This window comes from Chiloscyllium plagiosum, chromosome 21, assembly GCF_004010195.1.
Source record: "Chiloscyllium plagiosum isolate BGI_BamShark_2017 chromosome 21, ASM401019v2, whole genome shotgun sequence".
NCBI classification, from domain to species: domain Eukaryota; kingdom Metazoa; phylum Chordata; class Chondrichthyes; order Orectolobiformes; family Hemiscylliidae; genus Chiloscyllium; species Chiloscyllium plagiosum.
In genome coordinates, this window is record NC_057730.1 from 31,956,569 (window position 1) to 31,977,832 (window position 21,264).

The following is a 21,264-nucleotide window of genomic DNA, read 5'->3' on the forward strand; positions in this document are numbered from 1 at the left end:
CCACCCGTGGCTAGAATTGAACCCGGGTTCCTGGCACTGTGAGGCAGCAGTGCTAACCACTGAGCCACCATGCTGCCCCTCTCTGTAGCTAGGTACCTTTGTACCGAAGATAGTTCTATAAGTAGCAACTTATAAACTTTTCACTGTATTCATTAACCGTTAAGATCATCTCATTCACCCCAACTCCTGACTTCACATAAGTTAGAAGGGTAGACTGATCCATTTCCTTAACTCCTCTTCCAGTGGTCACAATAACATTCGAATTTAAAAACTAAGTTGAAATTGCCAATTATATGTTAAACTTAACTGGATTGGCAGGGGATGGGATCCTGACAAGGGGAGGGTAGCTGAGTTAGTATGAAATTCTATATAATATGGAATTCAAAGCTAAAACGGGAGCGAGTCAGCCTGGAAGAAAACAGGAACATTGACTAGATAAGAGAAAGGTAAGTTTACATTTCTAGTTAAAGGATATTCATGAGATAGAGGGGGGGAGGGATGAGAGACGGAGGGGTTACAATACCAATCAAGCAATCAATTACAGCAGTGGGGGGGAATGATATCTTGGAAGGATCAAATGAGGCCATATGGATAGAAATGAAACAAAAACACAAAACAGGCATACACTGTTAGGTATGTACAATAGGCCCCCCAAAAAAAACAGCCAGGGAAATACAGAGAATAAGATATGCAATCATACTTCAGAAAGTGCAGTAAGGTAGCAATAGTAGGGGATTTAAACTTTCAATACCAATTAGGTTTAGAATTCAAGAGGGGAGGGGAACAAATTCTTAAATTGAATCTAAGAACACATTTTTAGCCAGTACATAAACCGCCTACGAAGCAAGGGGGAACAGTTCAGGGCTTAATATTCTAAAACAAGCCCAGGAAGGTGGAAGACCTATCAATAGAGGAACATTTAGGAGATAGTGACCATAGCTTAGTTAGACTTAGGATCATTATGGCTGAAAATGTGTTGCTGGAAAAGTGCAGCAGGTCAGGCAGCATCCAAGGAACAGGAGAATCGACGTTTCGGGCATAAGCCCTTCTTCAGGAACGTCGATTCTCCTGTTACTTGGATGTTGCCTGACCTGCTGCGCTTTTCCAGCAACACATTTTCAGCTCTGATCTCCAGCATCTGCAGCCCTCACTTTCTCCTCTTAGGATCATTATGGAAAAGAATAGGGATTGGCTGGGAATAAAAGTTCTCAACTTGGAGAATATTAATTTTACTAAGTAAGATCTGGTTTGGCCCAAATGGATCAGGAGCAGGTACTTGCAGATAAAACTATCACAGCAGTTGGAGACATTTAAAGAGGGAATGGCAAGAGTACAGGGCAAGTATGTGGGACTAAGACCAAAGGATCATGGATGTCAAGAAACAAAAAGGTTAAGAATCTTTTTATAAATCAAGGGTGCAACTTTGCAGTCCCTAAATGTGTATAAAAAGTGCAAGGAGTAAAATAAAACAAAAATTAGGAAAACAGAGTAATTGAGAAAGCATTGGCAAATAGAAGAAAACTCAAAGAAAACCCTAGTTATTATCTTGCTGCTAATACATTTAGAAAACCCAAAATGAAGGACCAAAACGGCTTTTCTAAATATATAAAGAGCAAGACAATAACTAGAGAAAATAATAGGGCCGACTGACGACCATAGATACAATCTGCGTGTGGACCTAGAATACAATCCTCCATGAATATTGTGCAATGGTTCTCACGTTGAAAAAGGATAATGCAGGTACAAACATCAGGGTGGAGCACTGTGAAACATTAGACAAAATTAAGAGAGACAAGAGGTGCTAGTAGGTTTAGCAGACAGAGAGGAGATATAAAGGGTCCTAGCAGTAATTTTTACATCCTGTCTGGTCACAGGTGAGGTGCCAGAGGACTGCCAACATTGTCCCATTATTATAAATGGAGGAAGGGACAGCCAATCTAAGTTATTATAAAGAATTCTCAGGGACAGAAAATATTCATACAAGGAGGAACACTGATTAAGCAGAGATAAAGTTAAAAGTCACACAACACCAAGTTATAGGGACTATAACCTGGTGTTGTGTGACTTTTAACTTTGTACACCCCAGTCCAACACCGGCATCTCCAAATCATAAGCAGAGATAGTTAGCATAAATTGAATTTTGGTAAGACCATCAAGAGCAGGACTTACACAGTTAATGGTAGGGGCCCTGGGGACTGTTGTCGAGCAGACAGACATAGGGTTCAGGTGCATTGTTCTTTGGAAGTTGTGTCACAGGCAGACAGAGTAGTTAAGGCGGCATTTGGCATGCTTGCCTTCATTGCTCAGACAGTTGAGTATAGGAGTTGGGACGCCATATTGCGATTGTACAGGATATTGGTGAGACCACTTTTGGAGTACTGCGTACAATTCTGGTCATCCTGCTATCGAAAGGATATTATTAAATTGGAGAGGGTGCAGAAAAGATTTACAAGGATGTCACTGGGACCGGAGGGTTTGAATTACACAGAGAGACTGGATAGGCTGGAACCTTTTTCACTGCAGGATAGGAGGTAGAGGGTTATAAAATCATGTGGACTTTAGCAAGGCTTTTAATGAGGTATCTCATGCCAGACTGGTCAAGATGGTAAGAACCAACGGGATCCAAGGCAAAGTGACATTTGGATCCAAAGCAGGCGGAAAGGCAGGATGCTAGTACAAGGATGTTTTTATCAGTGGAATTTTGTTTTCAATAGGATTCCACAGGTTCAGTGCCAGGATCCTTAGTGTGCATATCCAAAGATCCCTGCAGGTAGCACAGCAAGTAGATATGATAATTAAAGCAACAAACGGAATACTTGCCTTTATTAGTGGAAGCACAGAATACAAAGCAAGGAGGTTCATTGGAATTTGTATAAAACACTGGTTAGACACAGCTGAACTACTATGTACAGTTCTGGTCACCATAGTAGAACGAAGGATTAGATTGTACTCGAGAGGATGCAGATGAGATTTACCAAGTTGCTGCCTGGGCTGGAGGGTATGAGCAATGAGGAAAGATTGGACAGGCTGGGGTTCTTTTCCTTGCGCTACAACGGTTGAATCAGTTTTGGCTGGCTGATTTCTTTTACTGCAGCAAGTGCCTAGATTCAGAGCTTGCCTTTAAAAACTCTCCACTTGGATTTTCATTCAAATCCCAAGAGGGGATTTCAGAGAAAGTGAGCAAAGACAGTTGCTCCTTTGCAAATTCTCAGGCTGTATTCAAATCAGACTCTAAAAAGCAATACAGACCTAGTGGCTCCATTCAAGATAGTGATGGCCAAAACCCGTATTGTGACCGAGGAAAAAAGCTCTTCAGTTGCTGGTAAGAAGCAGTTGAGGGGACTTCTTGCAATTGCCTTACTTTTAGCTGCTCTCTGACTCTCCAACACCCACACATACACAGTGCCAACACTAACTGCTCATTACTCCTCCAAACACTGGAGGATTAATGAGCAGTATTAACAGGAAGCAGAAAGAAAAAAATAGCCTATATTGGAGGAACAGTTCCTCACAACTGCTACTTTATGGTGATAACATTCCTTCAACTGGTCAACCTGTGATTAAATCTTCCTTTGTTTCAGGGACTTAGAGGCGAATTCACCTACCATCTCCATGCATTTTGAGCAGTGGTTGGGTACTCTGCCCATTACGAACAGACATAGGAACATGGTTAAGCATGGGGTGCAAGAATTGCACATTGCTTTCTTCATTGCAATGCTTCAGCCAAACATAGCCACCTTACCAACCAAGCAGCATTCTTTCACCTGGGTATAAATTGTTATGACTGTCTAAGATTTGGCATTCCTCAATTTGACCTGTCTAGTGTAAAATGAAGTTTCAGCAACATGACTCTTTTCAGCAACATTCACTTTTGGTATAAGCAAGCAACCAAACTTATAGAACACTTGATAGTTAACTGTGACTTATTCAACTCATCAATATTAACTAGCATATCTGGCTACTTAGTGAGGTTCTTCACAGATTCAAGTCATCCCCAAGTATATTGCAGTATGAGAAGAACAATTCATACATGTCTCCTCACTGGTATTATATTTTGCACTTTAACAAATGCACACAATAATCGATCTATAAAAACATCTGCACCACAACTTGTTGACGTCAAATATTCAAATACCTTTACATGTAAAATATATTGCTTGCATTCCGAAGACGATTCACCTTTTTATTTGCTGTGCAGTGCAGCATTGGTTACACACCAGCAGCGTCCATTTCTCATAGCCTGAACCCTTGCTGTACACTCTTTCCAGTTTTATCTGCTTCACTCCTCCATGGGGGTAGACTGTGGATCTATGATCACTGCTGAACGTCAGGTTATTTTGATTTATGTTTGTAAGCTTGCCTGAGAAAGGATGCAGAAACAGGAGTTTAGAAACACAGCAGACTTGCTCTTGATTATAAAAGTTGTAATCTGAGAAAGAAAATGATCGCAGAATGGAACTAAGTTGTTTTAGCCAAGAGACGCTGAATTTCGGATATGGGAAACAGCACATTACAGGTTTAATTATGAAGTGCAGAATAACAGATAATGTCGAGGAGAGCTTTATGCATATCTAATGCATGCTGTACCCAGCCTGGCAATGTTTGATGGGGTAGTACAGAAAGAGCTTTAATCTTGTTTCAGCAACTGCAACAATTTGGGAACATTCAAAGTTGTAACATAGTGAGAGAAATGGAAAACTAAGCCTTCCATTCTCTGGATTGACCTGCTTCATGAATAGAAAATCTATTCAAAAAGGTCTGAGAAAAATAACCATTTACTTCTTAAACATCTATTTAGCAGAAGCTACCAAGATAAAACATAATCACATGACAAAGTTAGGTCATTTGTCTCACTGGAGCCTTACAAAAACAAACTCTTGCTGTTGTGGTTTATCTCTTGGACGGAAGCATACCTCTTTGACCAATATAGACATCAGGTATCTCAAAAGCATGAATACAGTCATTTTCATGAATAGTGTCCAGCGAATCAGCATCACTGAAGGTACGATGGAATCCATCATAATAAATTTCAGTTAGAACAATCTGAAACAAAAAAAATCACAATATTTAATTAAAGAATTTGAAATCATTGAAACTACTGGTTGAGTGGCTACAGAACACAAAGCTACAGCCTTCAGTTATAAACTTTATACAAAAAAACTTTAGTAGAGTTACCCAAGATCCAAAGACTGGGAAATAGTTAGATCACACAGCGTGTCATCTCCAAGACTTGGACAGGATCACAGCACAACTTAATGAGACAAAAGTCTTGTCCCTTTCAGCCAAACAAAAGCTGCACATATAACCAGTTTGGTGCATTTGGCGGGGAGCACAGTGGCTCATCTCACATGCAGATAGCATGGTTAAGAAGGCATTTAACACTCTTGCCTTCATTGCTCAGACCTTTTGACCATATGTTGAGGTTGTACAGGAAGTGGGTAAGGCCTCTTTTGGAGCACTGTGTCTAGTTCTGGTCACCCTCTTATAGAGAGGATATTATTAAGCTGGAGAAGGTTCATAAAAGATTTACTAGGATGTTGCCAGGAACAGAGGGTTTTAGTTATAAAGGAGAGAGAAGATCGGCTTCTTTCTCTGGAACACAGGAGGTTGAGGGGTGATCTTATAGAGGTTGATAAAATCATGAAGGGCATACATAAGATGAATGATTAGTGTCTTTTCCCTATGGTGGGAAATTTAAAGACATGGGGCATATTTTTAAGATGAGAGAAGAAAGATTTAACAAAAAAAATGAGAGGCAACTTTTTTTTAAAACGGAGGGTGGTGCATGTGTGGAATGAGGAAGTAGTGGATGCGGGTACAGTTATAATGTTTAAAAGACATTTGGATAAAAACATGAATAAAAAATGTTTGGAGTATATGGGCCAAGCACAGACAGGTGGGACAAGCTAAGTTTGGGATTATGCTCGACATGGATTGGTTGGACCAAAGGATCTGTTTCTGTGCTGGAGGACATGACAAATTCATATACAGGGACCTCTGCAAACAAAAGGAATAATCTCAATCCTTACACTTTTCTGAACTACAGCCTATAGCTCCCAATCCTTTTTTCCATAGCAGTGCTTCAGCCAATTAGAGACAACTTGCTAACCAACCAACAAAATTTCGTCCTGTCGTACAAGTAGGTAATTTAAAATTTGGCATTCCTACATTTACCTGATCAGTGCAAAACAGTAAGCTTGAGCAACATGATTCTTTTCAACAACATTTATTATGGACCGGGGACTAAATAAATTCTGGGAACATGATTCAAAATACTAGGCAAAAGTGAAGTCTGCAGATGCTTGAGATTAGATTCGAGAGCATGGTACTGGAAAAGTACAGCAGGTCCGGCAGCATCCGAGGAGCAGGAGAGTCGATATTTCAGGCAAAAGTCCTTCATCAGAAATAATTCAATTACTGCCAAGCAGTCACAAGCAAGTGGTCGCAGGTGACCTAGAAGGACATGTGCGGACAGAAAGAGCACGATATGAAATTATCTACAATGGTTACTGTTTTGGATATGTAAATGAAGAAGGAACCAAGAGTTTGGAGCTTGATTGGTCCTAACAACTGCTACAATTAAACAGCAGGTACCAAAATGTAGAAACCACCTTAAGACCCACAATAGCAATGACAGAGAAACACAGCTGTGTAGCAGACAGCTGACTACCATCTGTGCTACATCATAGTTAACAAAGAACTTGCAAAGGAAAGGAGGGAGTAGAGACTCTTCACAAATGAACAACTGACTGCCCAGCAAAGTGCTGATGACAGAGCTGATCGCAATGAAAACAAAACAGTATCACAAGACCTCAGATGGCAAATTCTCCAATGTGAAGGAGAGCAAATGGAAAGCCAAGATAAATGAAAGAATATGACAGAATAGGGACAGCAAGACAAACCAAATCAGACTCACTAGCCCGGATATCACAACATAGTGAAACTAAAATATTCATTGACCCTCAACATTGTCTATTTGTTCCTAACCAGACTTTGAACAACAGATATCAGACAGAGTTTACAGCTTAAACAAAAGTTAACAATTTATTAACTGTAATTTTGCACAAGATAATTAAACAAGATAATCTAATTAATGTTACAATTTAAATACAATCTTCCTTAATTAGAACTCCCACTCACTCAAAGACATTCAGACTGACAGAGACACAATTAAGGGATAAGTTAAAAAGTAAATTAAAAAAAAGTTGTAACTGGCCAGTTCACTTAAGCAGTGTTGAATAATGGCTGCTAAACCTTCAAGTAACCCTGGGATAATGAGACGTTCACCAACAGGTGGGATTGTACATATTGTTTGAATTCTGAAGTTACTTGGCAATGTAAATAATTCTGCAGCCCGCTGGAGTGTTTTATTTATGTCCACAGACTGGGATTCTTTCTTAAAACTTTCAAAATGCAATAACGGGAGGATAACTAGAGAGCAACTAAAACTCTATCCAGCAGCTTTCATAGCCACATTGCCCTACTGCCTAATCAGTTCAATCCATGGTTTCACTTTCGTTTTTCAACATCCTCTGTTGGAGTGGCCGGTTTCGGCCTCTCATTTGATTGCCCTTATCACATCCAGTCCTTGAGCATAATATACCTCAGGTGCTGAAACATCCTCAGCATGCTTAGCACAATCAGTAATTAACTTTACAACTTGACTAAATACTGGTTTTTTTTGTTAATTCCTTTTGTTAAACAAGCTACTGTACAAAGTCCAAAGCTCAACCCTCAACTTCAGGTCACTGTTCGAAATGAAAATTGAGTAGAATAAAATGATGGTCCCAACACAGAGAACTTGGAAGCACAGTGGAACTTACTGGCAAACCTGGAGACGTAATGTGTGAAGATCATTAGGGCAAATAAATATGATGATGGAATGAAAACACGGGACGCATAGTCTGTTAAAGAAATGGGAACAATCAAGACCTAAAGATGTTAAAGAACAGAACAAAAAAGACAAAATTGAATACAAAGAAAGCCATTGGTAGAAAAGGTCCCTGGCCTTAGAAACAACATGAAATGTAAATAGCAAAAAGGGATAAAAACAACTTCAGAATAGCTGTTAGAGACAGATGTGGAAAATACAGGTACAAGCAAAGGTGAAGGTAAAGTAACCTTTGTGAAAGAGGATAAAATCAAGTAAAGCCATTACTTTAACGGGATTATGAATTTAAGAAAATTTAGAAATTAGAAACATTAACTGCAAGTTAAAAGAGTGACAATTAACATGAATGTGAAAGAAATTAGAACAATGCTGAAAGAAATGAAAAAAAGGCAAAGCAGTGATGAAATCAGTTACTAGACCTGCCTAGGTGAATATGGGTCCAGGTCCTAAAAAAACTATTCACAACTGTATTCTAATGAGAGAGAAAATTCCAATGGCAAGAAGGCAAGCATTTTCCATCAGATTCAAAGGAACTGAGACATTCAATGTTGCAGAAATTACAGAGGAATTCAACTCTTTTGGTGGTGGTGGTGGTGGTGATGAGAGCATGACTGAGCATCCGAAGAACTGGAAAATGAGGTACAGAAATTAGTAGGTCAAAGACCAAGATAAAGACCATCGGGAAAGATGATCAGACTGAGGATGTAAAGATAATGAAGGAAGACGACTTGAGAAAGTGGGTAGTTTCATTTATAGAATTTTTTAAATTAATTCATTCACAGGATGTGAACATTGCTGGCTAGGCCATTCATTGTACACTGTTAATTACACTTGAGGGTGGTGGTGAGTTTCCTTCTTGAACTGTTTCATTCATGTGGTCCTGGGAAACCCATAGTGCTATTAGGAAGTGAGATCTAGGGTTTTGCTGCAGCAACAGTGAAGAAACAATTATATGGTGCCAAGTCAGAATTGCACATCTCTTGAAAGAGGACTTGCAGGTGGTGGTGTTCCCATGCATCAGCTGCCCTTATTTTCTTCCACTGTAAAGGCCACAATTCTGGAAGGATGCTGTCTAAAGAGGTTTGATGCTTTGTTGCAGTGAATCTTGTAGATGGTAATCACTGCTACCATTCTTTGGTGTTGAAGGAAATGAACGTCAAAGGTGGTTATTGTGCTATCATTCAGAAATGTACTTTGCCCTAGGCAGTATCAAGTTTAAGTGTTGTTGGAGTTACTCTCTCATTCAGGCAAGCAAAGAGCATTCCATCACATGCTGACGTATGCCTCGAAGATGGTGGAAAGGCTTCAAGGACTCAGGAGGAGAATTACTTGCCATAATGGATTATCTCTGGTTGTAGTAACTGGAAGAAGTTCTTTGGAGTTTTATATAGTAGATACGTGTCACTGAAACTGAAAGGAAAAATCTACAAACAAATAAGAATGTCCTTGTTTGATGGTACAGAAACCTGGCCAACACAAGGGGAACAGAAGAACAAAGACTGCATACTAATGAAATGTGAATGATGAGCGTAATGACAAAGGACAATATAATAAACCAGTACATCAGGGGGGTCAATGAAGATCACAGGAGCAAAAACAATAGTCAATGTGGAACTGAAATGGTATGGTCACCAGGTGTAGAGAGAAAGGAGGTGTGGTAAGCCAAGTGATAGAGATGGGGCTGCCAGGAGGAAGAACAGGAAAGCCTAAGTACAAGGAGGAAAGATATGGTCATGAGAAAGTTAAACTTTGGAGAAGTAGAGAATTGAGAATGAAGATCAAATAGCTTGTGGCAACCTAAGTAAAACAGAAGAAGCTGAAAGAAGACATACCTGCTCTTCCACACACACTACCAGAGTCATTTTTTTGAAATTATATTTAACTAAGAGAATGAGAGGGACAATCAGCAGTACTGGATAGGAAATGGTGTAAGTGTAGAAAGTTAAACCAGTCATTGTTCAGCCAAGAGGATGAACAGTGAAAGAAGCGACAAGGTTGTGTTCAGCAAAAACATTCTAAATGTCAATGGTTGGGAAATATCAGACAGTTAATACCGGGAGCATAAGGAATTGCTCATGCAGTATGAGCCCTAATACCTTTTCAGATCTTCTGAAAAAACAAAAACAATCTGCACATTCAAGAAAAGGAGATAAGGGCTCCTCTTGTTGGGTCTCAATTATCACTGACTGTTTTAAAAGTAGATAGTATCAGCATTTGTTGGAAGGGTAGAATACAAAGAACTCAATTTCTTCCACACATTCACTAATCGGGATATCGGTGCTCAATGTTTAAACTGTGGCTGTGGGATTTCTTTTTCAGTTGACTGGATGACGAGTAATCTCTCATAGCAAACAACGCGGTTTGAAGATAGGCAAGAGCTGTTAGGGATACAATAAAGCAATATATATTTATTATTGCATCAAGCATTGCTCTTTTTGCCCATACACTTCTTCCTCCATCTCCCCTACATAAAAAGTGACAACATCGACAGAAAAAAATGTTTTGTATTACAGACTGTGCTCATTGTAAATGGTTGCTGAAGAATTCCTGGTATTTTGTCAGTTACAAATCTCATATTCGTCTCCCCTCCAGCAATAGAATTGACCCTGCTTTCAAATGTTCAATTACAAAATACTGCAGTCTATAGACTGCAGATTGTCTGGTGCTCACTATCTGATTGGCTGCTTTTCAGGAAGTGCTCCACCCCAACTATCCATAATCCAGTTTGTAGACAGACAATGACGTATTGCAGTGAAGGCACAGCAAACAATGTTTCATCAAGCAGTGTTAACATAGGAACAACAGAAATACAATCTGGAAAATCCAGACCAAATTAAGGAAGGAAACTTACAAATATTGGAAATGACAAAAAAAAAACCTGCCATACCAAAAGAGGCTAATAATTTGGAGGAAAAGTATTTACCAGCTTTTTGTTATAATGCTGGAAATTCAGCTGGCAATTTGTACACAGCACGATCTCACAAACAACAAATGTGACAATGACAAAGCGATAAATATTGGCCCCAGCAGCAGGGGGTAACAGTCCAGTGGGATTTCTTTTTGAACAACAAAACGAGTGAGTGGGACTTGAACCCGCACCTCCTGGCTCAGAGTTAAACCCAGAATCTTGAAACTCAGAGGTGAATGCACTATCAACTGAGATGAGTTATTAGTCCAATAAAGCACTGTGCATCAGAGAGCACAATGCTAGTGTCCCTAACACTGAACCATGAGGTCTAGGTTCAATTTCTACCTACTCCAAAGGTGTATCATAACACACTGGAACAGGTTGATTAAAAAAATCTACAATTAAAGCAAGTATTTAATATAATAAATAGATCCCGAGATGTTTCATAGAGGGGCTGGACAAAAGGGAAACAGGAGAGGGTTAATGTGTATAGTTTCAGGTGAGAATGTTTTCACATGGTAAAGAGTAACATATTAGTGAAGCTTGGCTGGTTGACAGGAAACAGGAAACATAAATGGGTCATTTTCTAGTTTGCAAGATATAATGAATGGTGTGCCAAAAGGAGCAGTGCTAGGGCCTCATCCTTTACAGTTTATTTAAATATAACTTACTTTGATGAAGGGACCAAGGTATACATGTGAAATTTGCTGATGACACAAAAGATAAGTGGCAAAGTAAGTTGTGAAGACAACAGAAGAAGACTACAAATAAAGATGGGTTAAGGGAATGAGGAAAGAAGCAGCCAATGACGTATAATATGGGAAACAGTATAACTGTCCATGTTGGCAGGAAAAATTTTAAAAATCATCTGAATGGTGAGAGATTACAGAGCTCAGATAGAAGGTATCTGGGTGATCTCATGCATAAATTTCAGAAGGTTAGATTGCAGATGCAGAAAGTAACATAGCAAGAATGCTATAGCTTGTGTTGGCCACAGAACACTTAAGTAGAGAGGTTATACTTCAATTACATGCTGCACTGACTATACTAGATTTGGAGTACTGTGTATAGTATTAGTCTGCTTATTCAGGGAAGGGTGTAAATGCATTCGAGCAGTTGAGAGACTAATACATGGAATAAACAGGTTGTCTAATGAGGTAAGATTGGACTGGTTAGGCATGTATCAGCTACAGTTTAGGAAGGAAGAGGCAACTCGATTAAAACAAACAAGATTCTGAGGGTGCATATGGAGAAGACTTTCCCATTTATGGGAGAATCTAATACCAGGGATCCCTGTTTCAAAATAAGGGGTCATCCATTAAGACAGAGGAGGAGAATTTTTTTAAGAAGTCATTAAGTATTTGGAACTGTTTGATCCACAGCAGTTGAGAAAGTGTATTTTACAAGGCAAAGGTAGATACACTTCTGATTAGCATGTGGGTAAAACATTAGTCAGGGTTAGTGAGAGTGTGAAACTAGACCAACTAAGATCTTACTGAATTGCAGAGCAAGCTCAAGGGGCCAAGAGCCCTACTCTTGGCCCCCTGTCTGCTGCTGTGCACACATGCACATGCATGTTTGAAGGAATGTGAAAAATTGGGCCAATTTAGGAAGAAAATTCCAAAATTCAAGATTGTAACCACTAAAAACAGACACTGGGTATAGCGAAATGTGAAAAGCTGACAATAGAATGAGCAAGGAGAAAGTGAGGTCTGCAGATGCTGGAGATTAAAGTTGAAACGGGCCAGTGGGGTTCTGTCCTGGTGGCGGTTGGAGGGGCGGGGCTCAAGGGCGGAGGAGCGGGAATAGAATGAGCAAGACAAGAAGCAAGAGATACAGAGCACTGCTGGACAAAAAGTACAACTTATCCAGAACTGTGGCACCTTCAGCTTGTACCATTCAATCACAATCATTCTCATCTTTAATCCTCTGCTAGACCTCTTTTCCTTCTCAACTTTTGATCTTCTGCTATACAATTTTATAATCCGATTCTAATCTTTAAATCCTTGCATTCCACTCTTCCTCTACCTAGAGATGAACAAGAAATACACAATACTCAGCCACAAAAAGAAAACACTTAGATTTCTTTGGTGACTTAAATAATTGTACAGTTAAAATTGACAGCCATTTTACACAATGCAAGATCTCACAAAAGCAATCAAGCAAATGACTGACTGACTGGTTTTTGGTGATTAGTTAGTGGAAGAATATTAGCCAGATCACAAAAATAATTCCCTGAACTCCTTATAGTACTGTAGAAAAGGGAAGGCTAAGGGACGGTCTGATAGAGTTTAAAATTATGGAGGGTTTAGTAAGGTAGAGGATGAGGTGTTTCCACTTGAAGCAGAGACCAAACTAGGAATCATAAATAAAAATTAATAAATTCAATAGGTAATTCAGGGGAATCATCACTTCCAAGAGATTGATTAGAATGTAGAATCTGTCATTGCATGTAGTTAATTGCCTCAACTATATTTAAGAGGATTCTAGAAAATATTTGCAAGAAAGGAATAGAAAAATGCATTGATGGTGCTGGAAGGAAGGGGATGAAGGAAACTTGCATGGAGCACAAAATTGACTTGAAGGTTGGAGAAAGAGGTTGGTGACAGGGGGTTGCTTTCCAGACTGGAGGCCTGAGGCCAGCAGTGTGCCATAAGGATCAATGCTGGGTTCACCGCATTTTGTCATTTATATAAATGATTTGGATTGAGTATAGGAGGCATGGTTAGGAAGTTTGCAGATAACACCAAAATAGGTGTTGTAGTGGACAGTGGAAACGATTATCTCAGAGTACAACGGGACCATAATCAGATGGACCAATGGGCAGGTGGAGTTTAATTTAGATAAATGCGGTTTTGCATTTTGGCAAGACACATCAGGGCAGGACTAATACGATTAATGGTAGAGCCCAGAGGAGTGCTGTTGAACAGAGACCTAGGGGAGCAGGTGCATAGTTCCTTGAAAGAGGAATTACAAGTAGAGAGGGTGGTGAAGAAGGTGTTTGACACGCTCAGAGCATTGAATATTGCAGTTGGGAGGTCATGTTGCCACTGGACAGGAAATTTATGAGGTTACTTTTCAAATACTGCATATAATTCTGGTCACCCTTCTGTGGGAAGGATGTTGTTAACTTGAGAAGGTGCAGAAAAGATTTACAAAGATGTTGCCAGAATTAGAAGGTTTGCATTATAGTGAGAGGCTGAATAGGCAGGGGCTTTTTTCCCTGGAGTGTCAGAGGCTGAGTGGTGACCTTATGGAGGTTTATAAAATCATGAGGGGCATACGTAGGCCTTTTCCCTAGAATGGGAAATCCCAAAACTAGAAGGCATAGGTTTAAGTTGAGGGGAAAGGTTTAAAAAGAACCTGAGGGGTTACTTTTGCATGCAGAGGGTGGTGGGTGTTTGGAAAGAGTTGCCAGAGGTGGTTATGGAGACGGGTAAATTACAAGGTTTAAAAGGCATCTTGATGGATATATGAATAGTAAGGATTTAGAGGGATATGAGCCAAATGCTGGCAAATGGGACTAGGTCAGCGTGGATGAGTTGGACTGGTCAGCAGATGTCTGGTCAGCGTGGATGAGTTGGACTGAAGGATTTGTTTCCATATATATGACTCTATAAGCACCGACATGGACCAGTTGGGCCAAATGGCCAACTTTAGGCAGTAGACTCAAAAGGTAAGGAGTTCCCAAACTTCTGCTCTCCAAGTCGAACCACTGAGTTAACAGGCAGAACATGAGCTTGGTTTAATAGCTCATTTCAAGGACTGCATACACAATTCCCAGCCTTCTGACACCAAAGTTAAGTTTATTAACCAAATCAAACAGGAATCTCAAGGTCATAAGGTAGATGGAACAAACATGCTCAAATGCAGTTCTGCAATAAGTTTAGGACTTCTGACAATTCAAATATAATAAAGTGGGTTGATGATTTTAAGGGCATTACACTCAACCTCAGGATTGTTGTAGTCCTGTTTCGTTCACAGCACTGCTCAAAGCCATGGTATTCACCTCCCAAAAGAATAAGGTCAGCAGAAACAGGGAAATGCCCATCATCCTAAACTGCCCCTCCAAGAGATAACAACCTGACTTTGAAACAAAAATTTGTACCTTCATCATTGCCAAATCAAAACCTTGAGCAGCCTACCAACAGCAGAGAGATATTAAGCCAACAAGTGCAACCTTAGTTTAAGAGAAACCCAAAACCATGTTAATCAACATTTACTCCTCAAATCATTCAAAGGGTTCTTAATCATTGGAATGCTCCACCCTGAAAATCTATCAAGTATATTCAATGAGGAAGAATTTATAGGGATATGGGGGGGGGGAGGGAATGGGAAGTGGCAATGTTCCTTAAGACAGCTGACATCAACAGTATGGGGCTTCACTTGGTCACCATAGTTTGGGTAGGTTTGGTCAAAATTTCAAAAGAGCAAGGGGCAACTTGTTTAAAGTATATAAGACCCAAAACAGTCTAAACAAGATTCAGATGGAAAGGCTGTTTCCTCTTGTGGGTCAGTCCAGTGTTTTAAAATTAAGGGTTGATCTTTCAGGTCAAAGATAAAGGGTTGTGCGATTTTGGAACTCTCTGCCACAGAGCTTATGGAGATAGGATCACTGAATTTTTCAAAGAGAGGTTTGGATAAATTCTTATTCGGCAGGGGAATCCAGGAATATCAGTGGTAGGCAGGAATACAAAACTTGAAATACAAAGAGATCACCCACGACATTAATAATTTTAATAATTGAAGAGCAGGTTTGAGAGGCTGATTGGTCTACTGCAGCTTCTATCTCATACGTGCATATTGTCTCCACAACAAAATCTGTTGGAACAGTCAGCAATTTCATCATAGCACAATGTGATGCTGAAACAGTCTATTCACATCTTTATCAGTCATAGCCCAGGGTGAGCTTCCATGACACATCCATATCATTACTGAGATTGTCAAGTTCTACCTCTCTAAAACCATACAAACTTTGCCCCTACCTTAGTTCAATTGTTGCTGAGACACTCATCTCTTTCCACGTCGAGACTGGACTATTCAACTATTCCCCCGACTCACCTCCCATGGTCACCCCTCCAAACTTAAGACTTCATGCAAAATTCTGCTGTCCATGTCCCAACTTACATCAAGTCCTCTTTACCCATTATCCCGATTCTTGCTGATTTGCAGTGGCTTCAATACAGCATTATTTCAATTTTAAAATTCACAACTTATTCACACATCCACACACTGTTTTATTAACATGCCATCCTTCCTCCCCACCTTTGAATCTCTAATCTTCTCCAGCTCCACATTGTTTAGATATCGGTACTCCATGAGTTCAGTTCTTGAGCATCTGATTTTAATTGCTCAAGCAAAATGTTGTTGTGGCTCTTGTTGCATCAGCTCTCACTTCTGCCTCACCTCTCTCCCTAGAAGACCTCTTTGTTGAGCTCCTTTAAGATGCCCCTGAAAACCTATTGCTTTGATCAATTATTTATCTTAATATCTCCTGACATGAATTGGTATCATTTTATTTTATAATTCTTCTATGAAGCTGTTTTAGTTTATTAAATAATAGACTGTTTTATTCTATTAAAAGGTACTATACAAATAAAATTTGTTGTTAATGATGTAACTACCTTTTCGGCAATGGAGTACTTGATTAAGCAGAAGAATCACTTTATACTTTTCAAGTTTAGGGATGCTGGTGAAAACTTAAATTCTTTCCACATTAAAACACTATTAGCAGCAAGCATAAGGTACATGCAATTAAACATATGGTAAATCGCTCTACTTTTTAAGGTTTAAACATGAAAACCATTCATTAATTCAGTACAAGTTGGTTTCCACACACCATCCTCCTGCATTTCCAATACTTCAAGCGAGATGGGCAAATTAGTTATTAACTCAGGATTAATTATTAATCTGGATAGTACCAGATCACTATCCAAAATCACAGAACAGTAGAAAAGACATTTAAGCAATAATAAGAACTCTACATTGCAGGTGGGTCCTTTAAGAGGAGGTAGTTGCAGGGGTGGTACCGCCAATGTAACACACTTACCCCTTTATATGCCCCACAGTGGAATTTAACTGCCTTCTTCCTTTGTGGAAAAAAAATCCTTAGTTGAAGAGCTTGTCCAAAGATCCTAGGAGGCACGCATTCCCTCGCAGCAAGAGACACAGTTCATGTGGAATGTTCCTTGCGCAGTAAGCCCAGGCACGCTGTGTTGGTCTGTTTTACCATCTGACTGAGACTACCGTTCCCTTTTAAAAGCGGAGCCCTCCAAGTTTTGCTGTGTTAATAGAAAAAGACTTCGCTGAGGACCCCCACGGAGCAGCACTTCAACAAAGGGATTTTCCACAAAGCTAGAAAGTAGTTAAAGATGACATGACGTGGGGCACGCAAAAACACTTCAGAATTCAAAGTAGCCCTCCCCCAGGTTACAGAGCCTCAAACTACTTCTAATACGTGGATTTATAATAATGATAAGTTCAAATAAATGGACTAATCTTACTATGAAGAGAATCAAATGTGTGATTACCTGATCAGTGGGGATTTTGGTTTCTTGTGAAATTGCTTCCCGGAGCTTGACCACTGTACCCGATAGTGGAACAGCTACCCCAATTCGCATGCAATGTGAACATTTTCCTTCATAAACTACAGTGATATTCAATGGCCTGTAAAACAAAAGGGAGTTAAGAGATTTATTTCCAGTCAGTAATATTAATCTTGCATCTAAGGTTAATTTGAAGCTCCACACTGTCATCTGGGTCGAAACAAAATAATTCAAATACACAGCCATTGTTGCGAAAAGCAAATGAGTACAAAATAACCCAGCACTCATCTCGCCACCTCCTCCGATACTAATCTTCTCCTTGCAACTGTGCAATCTATTCCCATCTTCCTTTTTTTCTACTTAATCTCTTATCCTCTCAATACTGATGGTCTAGTGATCAACAATGATTGTTAGCATTGGTTGTCATCTGAATCAATGTACTTAAGGGATTCCAGCACTTGATGGTATGAAGTGGTCGAGTTAGCAACAAGTTGGAAAAAACAGAAAGCAATTTTCATCAAGGCTTAAAGTGATAGGTTACCAGTCCCACATGAAGGTAAGATTCCTGAACTGTAGCTAATTGCCCTTCCCTATACGACGTTAGCACAACCTGTCAAGGCAAAACATTGCTTGACATCAATATGTACACTCTTGCTAAAGGATTTATGTTGAATAAAACAGCATGGCTAAATGAGGACCATATATACAGTTACTTCACAGAGAGCAAATTAAACAAACTTAATTACAGCCACTGTCAGTGGACGGAGAATAAAGAATAAAACCTATTTAAAATAGTGCCCTAATACTAGTGCTCCACATTTTATTATTTTATAGAAATTTAAAAAGCAGTGGCCTTGAAATTACAACTTGCACCGTTCTGGCATGTAAACACTCCCCATTAACACAGTTCCGGTTGTTAAAATAGTAGAGAAAGGAATTTCACAAATCCATGACCCTATCTGGCATTTGAAAAATGCACTGTCAATTGTATACCATTTTCCTTGTACAGGAGATTTGCTTTCAGCCTGTTTACATGAACAACTCGGAAACAGTGCCGACTCAAATTCTCTGACATGTCTCCGGAGACTGAGAGACTATCAAAGGCTGAAAAATTAGCTCAACATGTTTCATTCATTACTGAAAATAGCACACAACTTTATTTATGATTAGACAGTGGCATCCTCACACTGAAGGGTACATTTTGGCATATATTATTTTCTCTCAACTGCTGAACTTATGTTACTGCCAGCCAGTCTGATAAAAAGCTGTAAGATGTTGTACAGTCCACTGTGAGCCAGTAAGATGAATATCAGTATTCATAGTGACATTTCCCTTCATCATTGCAGCTCAAAATGCAAGTTTACCAAATACCAACATCCACTGGCAGCTAGTCTGTGGGTTATCCAACGTTACACTGTATCTTCATACAAGTCTCAACATGAAGTCAAAGGAGTTACGAAAACACAATATCATAGAATGACGACTTGTGTGCCATGAATTCTTCACAAGCTCGAAAGGTTCAGAAGGCACAAGTCAGGTTGCAAGTATCAAAGTTCAGAATGGCACTTATTTGGTTTGGGCTAAGATTACATGCCCACCCAAAATCTCAGTGTTGGGCACTTATTGGTATTAAAAAACAAAATTAAATAGCTGTTTGCTCATTAACTGGGGCTCCTTACACCAGTCAGCAGCAAAGAGACACACAGTTCACCAACTTGAGTTCTGACCAGAAGTGTACCTTTTTATATCCAGGCACGGATAGTGGCAAACATTTAAGCAAATCAATGGAGAAGGCAGCTCCACAATAATCATCCTCAACTATGGGAGAATCCAGCACATAAGTGCAAAAGTTGAGGTTGAAGAGTTTGCAATGATCTTCACCCAGAAGTGCCAAACGGCTGACCCACCTTGGCCACCCTCAGATGAATCCAGCATCACAGATGCCAGTCTTTAACGAATTTGAATCATTCCACGTGATATCAAGAAATGCCTGAGGCACTGGACAGTGCAAAGGCAAACAGTCCCAACAACATTCCAACAATAATACTGAAGACTTGTGCTGCAGAACTTGCCACACTTTAGCTAAGCTGTTCCAGTATGGCTACAATGTTGGCATTTACCCACTAAAGTGGAAAATTGCCCAGGTATGCCTGAACACAAGTAGCAGGACAAATCCAACCCCGCTAATTACTGCCCCTTCAGTTTACTCTTGATTATCAATAAAGTATAGAAGGGGTACAATCAAGCCATACTCACTCATCAATAACCTGCTCACTGACGCTCATTTGAGTTCCATCAGAGTCACTTAGTGCCTGACTTTATTACAACTTTAATTCAAACAAAAAAAAACTAAATTCTAGAGGGGAAGTAAAAGTGACTGGCCTTGACATCAAGACTGCATTTGACAATGCTAGGAAATCTTGAATCATGGAGAAAACTCTGTTGGTTGGAGTCATACCCAGCACAAAGGAAAATGGTTGGCGAAAGTCAGCCATCTCAACTCTGGAACATCACTGCAGGTGTTCCACAGGGTAGCATCCTCGGCTCAACCATTTTCAGAAATTATATTTTCTCATCAGAAAGTTGGATGCAAAGATGATTGGTGATAATTGCACAATGATCAGCATCATTTACAACTCCTCAGATACAGAAGCAGTTTACATCCAAATGCAGCAAGGTACAGGCAATATCTATGCTTGGGCTGACAAGTGGAGACTAACATTTACACCAAATGAGTGCCTGGCAATGTGCATTGCAAATAAGAAAGAATCTAACCATCAGCCTTTGACATTCCATAGTATTATCACCTCTGAATCTTCCACCAAGATCATTGGGGTTACCACTGACCAGAAACTGAATTAGCCTAGCCAATATAAACACTGCGGTTAAAAAAGATCAAAGACTAGGAATCATGCAACAAATAACTCACCTCCTGCCTCCCCAGTGACTCTGCACCATATGCAAAGCACAAGTCTGGAGTGTGATTGAATATTTCCCACATACCCAAATAAGTGCAGATCCAACAACATTCAAGAAGCTTAACACCAACTAAGATAAAGCTGACCACTTCATTAGTACCACATACACAAATATTCACCCCTTCCATCACTGATGCTCAGAAGTAATATGCACCACCTTGCAAAGATATACAGCAGAACTTTACCAAGGTTCTTTAGATAGCACCTTCTAGCCGCTTCGATCTCGAGGGCAAGGACAGCAGGGAATGACACTACCTACAAGATTCCTCCAGGCCACACATCATCCTGACTTGGAAATATAATCACCGTTTCTTCAGTGTCATCTACTCAAAACCCTGAAACTTCCTCTGTAATAGCACAAGTGTACCTACACCAATGGACTGCAGTATTTCAAGGTGGTATCTCACTATCACCTTCTAGAATAACTGGGGATGAATGAAAAATGCTGGCCCAATCAATAATACATCCAATCCATGTATTAAAATATTGCAAACTTAGTTTTAACTGGCACCTTATGAACTGGCACTCTTGATACAATGTGCTAAAATTATATACGTACCTCAAATACTACAAAGTTGACTTCATTATTCTGCCCAATTGTAAGTTTTTAAAATTTATTTACCTCAATGTAAATATACTTGACATTCAATCAAACAGCCACATGAAATATCAACAGTTGATACATTTCATTTCAAAACATTTCTCCTCAATACCACAATCTACCATGATGTCCGAGTAGTCAGGTGAGGGTGCAAATAAGAAGGTTCTCTGCTGTAAGTTTTATTTAAGGCAAAGTTGCATTATTATTAATGTGATTTAAACAGTGACATGTATACCCCCATAAATTACGTTTCTATTACTCAGTGTGTGTTTTTGACAATGTTGACCTCTTGATTATACAGAATATTTGATCAACCAGCACACTCCTGGTCCCATTGGTGC

The 21,264-nt window shown here is 39.6% G+C and overlaps 1 protein-coding gene across 1 annotated transcript in view; it reads right to left on the minus strand.

The window, feature by feature from the left end:
* The window catches only part of usp31 (ubiquitin specific peptidase 31), a 140,428-nt gene that overhangs the window by 39,314 nt on the left and 79,850 nt on the right, over positions 1-21,264 (minus strand). The window contains exons 5-7 of the mRNA XM_043711666.1: positions 17,330-17,465; positions 4,914-5,043; positions 4,180-4,360 (exon numbers count right to left, since the gene is read on the minus strand). Coding sequence (XP_043567601.1) covers positions 4,180-4,360; positions 4,914-5,043; positions 17,330-17,465 — 447 coding nt within the window. The remainder of the gene's footprint in view (positions 1-4,179; positions 4,361-4,913; positions 5,044-17,329; positions 17,466-21,264) is intronic.